At 45.3% G+C, this 9740-nt stretch overlaps 1 protein-coding gene across 2 annotated transcripts; it reads left to right on the top strand.

Moving 5' to 3' along the window:
• Window positions 1-1618: 1618 nt before the first annotated feature.
• LOC141952256 (ankyrin repeat domain-containing protein 40-like) lies at window positions 1619-9033 on the top strand. 2 transcript variants are annotated; one of them, XM_074889505.1, is made up of 5 exons: window positions 1619-2121; window positions 2735-2883; window positions 4423-4908; window positions 5465-5631; window positions 6351-9033. In XM_074889505.1, the coding sequence occupies exons 1-5, from the start codon at window positions 1988-1990 to the stop codon at window positions 6492-6494; spliced, it is 1080 nt and encodes a 359-aa protein (XP_074745606.1). In that variant the 5' UTR covers window positions 1619-1987; the 3' UTR covers window positions 6495-9033. The 2 variants fall into 2 exon arrangements, with proteins under 2 accessions (XP_074745606.1, XP_074745604.1); XM_074889503.1 differs by having other exon boundaries at window positions 1633-2121; window positions 5465-5640.
• Window positions 9034-9740: the final 707 nt, after the last annotated feature.

Below are 9740 nucleotides of genomic sequence, written 5' to 3'. Positions count from 1 at the left end.
GCTTGTTGTTGAAACATTGCATAATGTCCCTTTGCACTGTGCAGAGCTTTGAAATCCGCAGGATCAAAGCTGTATGGAGACACTATGGATGTGCTGAGACAAATTTAAAGGCATTTCACAATTATAGCAAGAAGCACAAAGCCACACTTCGGGCATCTCTTGCTGTTCCACCATGACATCTAGTGGCACGGTGCAGTTTTACTGGTGGACTGGGATCTGTGGTTCTGGTTTTAGGCCTACTCCTGCACTCTTCTCCTGAATAGCTTTTCCCCATCAGTCTGCGAGATGTCACATACGACTTTGGAAAAGGCTATTTTCCCATTTCATCCTATTGGATTTTTCCAGATTTAACAAGTTGGGGTTTAAAGCTTTCACAGTGTGCAGGCGAGGGTTCTGCTTCCTACAATGTATTGCTGGGTCTTCACATTTATGTGCCTTGTCTTTGTTTTACAACTTTATGCCATAGATGCTGAAAACGGACAAAAGGGATCATGGGTTAAAATGTGTGATCATTTAAGTGAGTTAAAATAAAAATATCTAGGTCACAGCAGCGTCCAGTTGAAGGCTGGTCTTTGAGGTCTCAGAGGTCTGAATTTGCAGCTGTCACTGGGTAAATCTTGTTTGCAAACCATCCTCTAAATCAAATTGCTTCTCACACAGTTTCTCATACTTTGGTATAAGCCGGGCACAATTTTTGCTCAGCCTGTTGCAGTCTGTTGTGTGAGATCAACAGCATGTGATCCAGTGTCAAAAAAATGCTACCGAGTCACTGTGTAACCTTTGTCATGTTAGTTAAAAATGTCACCGCTGTCTGGGCGTGTTCACACCAGGGCGGTTTGCAGGGATGCTGGGCATTCACTCAGAGAAACAGAAAGGCCTAGCCTGTGGGCCACTGCCTCTCCCAACTGATTAAAAGGAAGATGATTGTTCTTCTTTTTCTGTGTTTTGAAGCTTCACATATACTGATAGATATTAGGGAACTGTCTGGACAGTAAATGCTGCAGGCACAGTCTTCACATAATTGCCACAACTGCCAGAGCAGGAACATGGCAGTCCAAAGCGACTGCAAACCAAGTCCTGAATTAAATGGTAGGTTAAAAATAACGTCTCTAATAAGAAAAGTAAGCAATAAAAGAGAGGCAATGAAATAAACCAAAACAGCTTAGCACAAATTTCTCATTGGTGGCAGACACCGATGCCAAAACAGAAACTGTGGAGCTAAAAAAGAGCTCCCCAACACACACCGCAGTGATTTAATCAAGAGCATGAGCAACCCAGCAGAGAGGCAAGGGCTGGGAATGGGGGGTACGGGGCTGGGGGTGTCAGGGGAAACCCCCGGCGGTTTGGCTCCCAGCCCATGGCTTTTGAACCCATCCCCGGCACCTGCCTGGCCCCAGCCCATGGCGGCCTCACGGCGTGAAGCAGGAGCCAGGCTGCGGCGGCTCGAGCTGCTTAAAAACGCCCCGAAGAGGGCAAAGCCAGTGCGATGTGCCTTTGCACATTCTGAACCGCAGCTCCTTCCCTCTTCCCCAGGAGCCGTCTCCCCTCAAGCCCCCGCGCAGGGCTGGGGCTGTTTGCCGGGCAGGCGGCGGGCGAGGGTGGGAAGAGCCCTCCAGAGGAAACGCTTCAGTGTCGGTGTTTTCACCCTACCCGGGCCCCTGCGCCGTCCCAGCGCCTGGGGGTCGGTTCCCCTCCGGGCGGGTTTGCCCCCGGGAGGACCCTGCGCGGCCCGCACCCCGCCCCGGCCCCGGGCACAAGATGGCGGCGGCCGTGAGGGCGCCCGCCGGAGCGAAGGGCCGGGGCGGCGGGCGGCGGGGCGGAGAGGGCCCGGCGGCGCGGCGCTGAGGAGGCCGCCCGGCCCGCCGTCCCCTCGCCGCCTTCTGACGGGCTCCGGCGGCCCCGCCGCGGCGGGGTGGGGCTGCAGCGGCGGCCGCAGCCGGGCCGAGGAGCCGGGGGGGGCTGCCGGCCCCGCGCCCCGGCCTCGGCGATGAGCGGCGCCGCGGAGGCGCGGGAGCTGGAGGAGCGGCTGCGGGAGGCGGCGGCGCTGGGGGACGTGGAGGAGGTGCGGCGGCTGCTGGGCGCGGGGGCCGACATCAACTCCCGCAACGAGATCAACGGCTGGTGAGGGGCGGCCGGGCCGGGCCGGGGGCGGCAGGGCCGGGGGTACGGGCGGCTTCCCGGGGGCAGCGGCGGAGCCCGGGGGGGCTGCCGCGGAGGCGGGCCCTGCCCGTGGCTTGCGCGGGGCGTTTGGCCAGGCGTGTGCTGGGCTCGGGGGTCCCCGCCTGAGGCCGGGCACCCCTCGTTAGGGGTAGGGGAGAGCCGCTTTGAGGACGCGGCTCTTTTGGTTCTTAGTTCTCCTCTTTACAAAAAAGGAAGTGCTAATCTCAGGAGGCTTTGAGATTTACTGCTAAAGAGGATCATAGTAAAGAGGCCACCCTCCTTCCACCGGTCACTACGTGTTTGCTCGAGGGCCTCTTCCAGAGCTGCTCACGCCCCCCAGCACGGACACCAGTGGGGAGTCACTCCTGCGCTGTACCAAGGCAAAGGGGGGCCTTGCCCCGCAGAACTTACACTGGATTCATAACTTTAAAATAAAGTGATGCAACGAAGGAAACTTTATCCCCAGTTGTTGTCACTCTACATGCAACTCAGGTGAATTAGGAGGGGCACTGAGGAGGAGCCGGGGCAATAGGGCTGCGGCTGACAGCACAACCCCTCTGCTTCCTTCCCGCAGGACCTGTCTGCACTGGGCCTGTAAGAGGAACCACGCTCCAGTGGTGTCCTGCCTGCTGGATGCTGGTGCAGATAAGCAGATCCTCACCACTAAAGGAGAGCTGGCTGCACAGTTAACTTCGAAACCAGACATCCAGAAGATTTTGGGAGGTACAGTTCCCATCTGAAGAGTCATCTCGAATTCTTGGTCTAAAAACTAAAGCATTTTTAGTGCTTTTATCTGAGGCAGTAGATTGGCAAAACTTGGCCTGGGACTATTGTATCTCATTAGATAGCTCTGATTTGTAACTGTAATTCATACTCGGGCAAATAGACGTGGGGATTTCAAGTAGGAAGGGCTTTTATTCTGAGCTGTGTCATCAAGAGATTGAAAAGCTGTATACTTTGGGAAATGTGCTACTGCAGTCCTGTTTGCTCTCATTAAGCAGAAGCTAGCATGCAGGCTGCAAATGGATAGAGGCTTTCACAGTGGTACAATTTAACTGTTGTCTGACCGTAAGAAATCTTACAAATCCACTCAGAACAACTGCAGCATTTCAGAAGTTACGGTTCCTGAGGATTTTGTTATACTGTGACTTACAGTATGATTAATTTTTGCCCTGTGCTTCTGTCATCTTACACTTTTCATATGCACAGCAAACCTAGTTAGATGTATGTGATGGTCCTGAACTCTGCCAGTGCCTGTTTCCATCAGCATCTCGGTACTGTGCTCCAGCTTAAAATTTTTAAGTGCTTCACCTTTGGAAATGTTGATGTTCTGTCTTCTGCTAATTGCACTTAAATTGCTCTCTACAATGATATGCTCTTACATCAACAGTGCAGTTATCTTAAATGAAGTTGCAGCTAAATCATGACAAGGTTACAGCTGTCACAACTGAAGGAATGGCACGTTCTTTGCATGAGCATTTTATTTTCTGTTGGGCAAGGTGTTCATCTCTTGCACTTCGTTCATGACAAATGACTTGTGTTCTGTTTTTAACATCTAAACTGTCAAGGGTGCGTGAATGAACTCTGTTCACAGTTGCCTTATTTTGTCTGTTAAGCTTTCATGTGTTTCCTGGGGAACAAACACATATCACTTATATTCTCCCAAATGGTTTTTATTCTGGGAGTGCAGTGCTGTTGAGCAGATCTTTCCGAACCACTTTGACATTAATATTAATATCCTGTAATGCTCAGTCAGGCAAGAATGTCATTTACTGCAGTACTTTTAAGCAAGAGAAGAGTTGGCTTGGGTATTATATCAAATAGTCACTTACCTGAAGAAATACTTGGTTTAATTTGTTGGCATGGGTCATAATAAACTATTTACAGCAGTGTTATTAAAAGCATTGTAAAACGAGGTTTAGTGAAGAACTACTGGTCATACAGTTCCTTTGAAAATGCTGGAATAACACTGCTAGAAATGAGGTATCTTTCAACAGGTATTTTTTTCCTACTTTGCTTTTAAAAAGCACAATACATTGTAGAAATTTGTAGGTTTTTCTTTCATTGTAGAGCTACTTGCCTTCCAGGTGTTACATGCGTATGATACATTAGTATCACCTTTTGCTTACCTCAGAATGCCATGTAGTTTTAAGACACAGCAGGAAAACTAACTAGATTCAAAATGAGAAAGAGCTATCCAATAACATGGTGGGTTTTTTCTCTCTCCATCCCCTACCCCTCATTTTTGAACTTCATTAACAGAGGAAGAAACTGAATGCCAAGGAGTGAAGGATTTAAATTTGCCAATTGTTGCAAACTACTTGGCCAGCCCACCGCTCCCTTACGTTTACACGGAAGAAAGCATTCCAGACAGCTTGGCAGAATCCCAGAATGAAAGTGCTTCCATCTCTTCTGCTTCCCAGTGTGAAACTAGTCCTTGCTCATCCGCAACTCAGGTTGAAAGCATATGCACACCTACATCATGCAACAGCGACGATGACTTTCCCGCACTAGAGGCTGGGGAGGAGCCGCCCGCCCCGCCAGCAGCTGCCGCGGCACCGCACTGCGCCCAGCCCGGGGTGCACAACGGCCCCGCTCCCCGGCCGGCCTCGCCCCGCCGTGGAGCTCTGGTCTCGCCCGGAGCAGCCCGACAGGCCGAACCTCTGCAGCCCGACAGGTCACCCACCGGTCCCGCGCCAACCTTTCAGCCCTTTTTCTTTACTGGAACTTTCCCATGTAACATGCAAGGTAATGAAGTGTAATTTCCCATCTTTCTCTTATATTCTGTTCCATGTCTCTGTGACAGGGTGAAAGAGGACGTTAAAGAATCGTTCCACTTTCAGACTTGTGTGGAATAGAGGCAGAGATGTTGAATTCTTTGACCAAAATTACCCAGAACATTTTATTTTTCTGTTCTGCTAGGTAAAATAACTGTTACACTGTATGTTAGACATGGTAATACTTTGCAGATCAATGGAAAGATCAGTCCAAGCAACATAAAAATTCAAGTTTTCCACTACAGCCTATAGCATCAAATGCATCTCTGGTAGGTTGGTAACAACTTGACTTTGTGACCGGACAGATCAGATTTTCAACATTGTAAACATGGTTCCCCTGTGTACATCTTGCTGTTCAAACGGAAGCTTTTATTAACTGCACAGTGTTTCTCAGTGAGATACAGGTATTGTGTTATAAAACCTGAGTTCAGAAGAGAACGGTAAATACTGTAGTGTTAGGTATGGGTTGGCTTTGTTTGGTTGGTTTTTTTAGGAAAAAAACCCTTTTAATCTTTTTTTTCAATCAGAACTTGTGCTTAAGGTGAGAGTCCAGAACCTCAGAGACAATGACTTCATTGAAATTGAACTGGACAGACAAGAACTGACCTATCAAGATCTGCTCAGAGTGAGTTGCTGTGAATTGGGCGTTAATCCAGAACAAGTAGAGAAGATCAGAAAATTACCTAATACACTGGTAAGAAAGGTAAGAATTGAAATCAGAGATTAATTTGACTTTGCAGACATCAGAGAAGGTATTTTTGAAAAAGATTGGCAAAACATGGCCTTGTGTTAAAAAAAAACCTGACTTAAGCTCACAAATTGAAAAGGATTTTGGACTTCTCTTAAAACTTCATCACTTCCTTTAAATATTCTTGTCAAAATAGGCAGAGTGTTTCAGCTCCTAAGTGCATGAAACTATTACAGCTTGACTTTTTTTAAAATGTATTAGAAACAGCGCATTAGTGTGCTTTTAACATAATTGCCATGTACTACTTCACTGTTTGCTTGCCTAAAAAGAACAAATAGTAAGGGGAAAAAAACCCACAAAATGGGGTGTGAATAATTTAAAGATATGCCATTATCAAACGAACATGCCCTTCTGTTCCAAAAATACTTATTCTGGAGGTCTGTAAATGAAGTGCATTTGGTCACAACTCTTCGTTAAGTGACATGCACAAATACAGTGAAATCATAATGAGGTTCAAGGAGAAAAAAATGTATGGTTCAAGGAGAAAAAAACAACCCAAACATGCTTTGAAAGAAAGTGTATACTGGTAGCACTTTCTTCGTTATTCTTGCCATTGGGTGTGACCTCCCTGAGATTTTAGTTTTTACTTCCTTTAGCCATTATTATAAATAATAATAACCAGATAGGTTTAGAAGTAATGCGTAGTTCTGTCTGTTCTTTAAAAGGACAAGGATGTTGCCAGACTTCAGGACTTCCAAGAGCTGGAGTTAGTTCTTGTGAAAAGCGACAGCTCTCCTTTCAGAAATGCTGCGTCAACTTTGACCGAGAGACCATGCTACAACAGCAGGGCATCGAAGCTGACTTACTGACTCTTCTAGACCCATCTCGAGTGTGAAAAGCTGGTAATTATATGCTGCTGCCTTCTGAAGGCAGTGAATTAAGCGTGTGTAAAACCTTAAGTTATTGTTAGGGTTACTATTTTAACTAATAGTTTATCTTTTATATTTAATATCCCCTTTGCTTTTATTTTTTTACTTGATACTGTATTCAGATAAGGGATACCTCATTTGTCTACTAAAATCACATGCTTCCAGTGTATTTCAATGAAGTTTATTGGTGGTATTTGGCAACAGAGGGCAGGAAAGACTTAAATTATTGATATGAAATGTATGTTGAGTACTCCCACTCTTTGACCAAATAAGACTCATGGAAAAGAGATTCAGGAAATTGTGTGTGTGTGTCTGTGTATATATATATATTTTTAAACTTCCTGATTAAGTTAAACGTCAGAGCGTATTTGGCATGCAATGAACAGTTGCTCTCTAAAAATGTAAAACTTGCAAGCCCCTTCTCGAAGACTTACCAAGATGTGTTGTTTTGCCTGCTGGGGATAGAAATACTTAATGATCTGGAGTGACAGGAGAAAAATTTTCACTGGGCTGAAAGTAAGTGGAGTGTCCACATTTAAATGTTCCTTTCCCATCTGAGAATATTGTATCTTAAGTGATGGCATTCTTCCACTTCCACAAAAAAAATACAGAAGCCTCTCTTAATTAAGGAGCATTTAAGTCACAGAGCAAGTTAAAAGTGCCCTTTCAGAAAGCCCTTCTGTTTCAGGAGCTAGGGAGGGGATCACAACTCTGCATCCGTGGTTTTGTTAATTTATTTTCCCACCGCTGGGAGGAGACTGCATTACGCACACCAAAAGTCAGTACAGTACGGTTAAGTCAGCCCCCCCTGCCAGGCCAGTCACAGGCTGTGCGGTTCCCGTCTGCTGCGTGAGGAGCAGAAGCACAACAGGATACTCGTGAGGTCCCACAACTGCCAGGAGCATACCACGCTCTTGATTAGCCATACCGAACTGGGAACGTACCCCATTAGCAAATAACTGACCTGTAACCTGTAACATGCACAGTCTGCGGTCACTTTGCGTCCACAGTTTTAGCCAGATGAGTACTGAAAGGGCTGAATGCCTCTAGGTGCTTTCAGCTGAATTTTTTTTAGAGGAAAAAACCCCAGAATCTGGTTAAGCTACAGGCTACTTAACTTGTATTTAAGCAAGCCAGTAATAAAAACATCCACCTGTGGTTTTATGAATGGCAAAAGTCATCATTAAAACACGCCCTGAAGTCACTCCCTTTCAGTCCAAACAAAGTATTTAAGTAGCAGCATTGCTGGAGGCTTTTCCTGTTAACATGGTAGTCTGCAAAGTTCCACCTTAAGAGGCTTTTTGGTTTTTGTATCAAAAACTACAATGATGACTTATGCACCAAAAACCTTAATTGGGTACTGGGGTGGATGAAGGGGTGAGGGAGTAGTTTTATCTGAACACAAGCTGCTTTTTTTATTCTTCCCCCAATAGCACTGATTTTTCCTTCCACCTCTGTGTTATTAAGCAGCACTAGAGCAGAGTTTATGCACAGCTGATGCAGTGTTTGTTGCTGTTGATCTGGACTGTAATGTTGACATTCAGACCATAAATAGTGCAATCAACACGTTTTGGTAGGTGCAGCACAGCTGCTGCCCTGCCCTCAGCTGCTTTAGCTTTGAGGTGGCTCCTCCGAGCAAGGCCGGTCAAAGCCTGTCAGAATACAAAACCCCTTCTGCCAGCAGAGGAGACGCTCGACTCTGGGTTCAGGACTTCACCATGTTACTTAGGCTTAAAATGTCTGCTTAGTGCATTCAAAATAATTACCATCCTTTCCCACTTTCACTTAAACTCTGCTGACTCACTCTTCTCTATCCGGGAGCTGGGCTACTTTAAAGCCCGATTCAACTCCTGGTATGCTCAAGACTGTGACACAGTATGAAGTAGAATTTCCTAACTCTGGCTCCCGCTTTGTTTTTCTTGTAGGACAGGGAAGTTTTTATTTTAACAATTGTGTATTTATCTTTTCAGCACAGCTTGGAGGCTAGTTCAGATTATGTGCAATAACTGTTTCAAAAGCAGTAGTAGTTAAATGGCTCAAAATTAAGTATCTAATTTCTTTTCAGTTCTTTTAGGAAATCAGTGTAAAGACTGCCTCCACTAATTACTGAACATTCAGCTACAGGAGCAGCTGGTTTAAGAAAAGCTTTATTTGCTCTAGTTTCCACCAAGAATAACTGTTAATGTGACAAGACTAAAACGTTAATCATGATCTGACTGTAATATTAACAGTAAGTCTATGCATTCAGAGAAATATTTTTGTATGTTTTATGCAGTTTGATAAACTCTAAGGCACACTAGTTATGTTAACTTTTTTTGTTGGGTTTTTTCTTTGAACAACAAACCGTTGGTATGACAACTGAAACTAAGTTTACAAAACTTACTGTTCTTCCAAGGACAACTTTTGTTTGCACTACAAACTTGTACTGAACTGACATTGCTACTCTTCACTTATATTAAAGTATCAGTTGTTTCAAGTACCTAGATCTCTTCCTTTTTCAGGGGGGGTGTGGGGGATGATACAAGGCACTCTAGAGTGGACAGGACGCTCTTAAAATTTCAACGTAACTTTGGAAAATCATGGGCCAGTACATTTTTAACACTCATAAAAGACTGCCAGGCTGTCAAAACCAGTATGGAGAAAGCATGTAGGAGGTGCTTACTTAAATAAGATACTTGCTTTTTGCTTAGCATTCCTAGAAAATCTGAGATTATATTTATCATGGGCTCGAGCTCTGAAGACGATGCTTTTCACACAGATGAATCTGCTCGTTACAGTCAAATCTGAAGGTAGTTACTAGAAAGCCACCATGCCTCCTATGCTCCCAAAGATAAAATTTTTCCTTCATCTTTCATGCACTAGAGAAAGACTGCACTGTCAGACATGTCAGAATCTGAATCCCAGTCCAAGTTGCTACAAGGTACCTCATTTTCTCATTTATACCTCTGCAAAATAAGGAAGGGGTAATGCTTAGTGCTGTAGCAATGTGCAGCTGAAGGTGCAAGACAAACATTTTAGCCACTGAAAGAAGTAACACATCCAGGCAGCAGCTGAATGATGTCTCTTACACAAGTTTCAAAAGGAATGGGAGTTCATGCACTGTCCAATTATAATTTTGCTTGCTCCCACTTGCATTTATTTTTCTTATTTTTTCCACACACATCCCCCCACCCAGTCTCAAGCTCC

This window comes from Strix uralensis, chromosome 19 (genome assembly GCF_047716275.1).
Source record: "Strix uralensis isolate ZFMK-TIS-50842 chromosome 19, bStrUra1, whole genome shotgun sequence".
In the NCBI taxonomy this organism is placed as follows: Eukaryota; Metazoa; Chordata; class Aves; order Strigiformes; family Strigidae; genus Strix; species Strix uralensis.
The sequence above is the reverse complement of the archived record's forward strand: the minus strand, read 5'-3'. Positions and strand labels throughout refer to the sequence as shown.

What these genes read in the sequence shown, in the direction of transcription:
- LOC141952256 (XM_074889503.1), top strand. Translation starts at nt 1,988, where the DNA reads ATGAGCGGCGCCGCGGAGGCGCGGGAGCTGGAGGAGCGGCTGCGGGAG. An exon ending in CGCAACGAGATCAACGGCTG is followed by an intron (nt 2,122 to 2,734) that starts GTGAGGGGCGGC and finishes TCCTTCCCGCAG; the next exon opens with GACCTGTCTGCACTGGGCCT. An exon ending in CTAATACACTGGTAAGAAAG is followed by an intron (nt 5,641 to 6,350) that starts GTAAGAATTGAA and finishes GTTCTTTAAAAG; the next exon opens with GACAAGGATGTTGCCAGACT.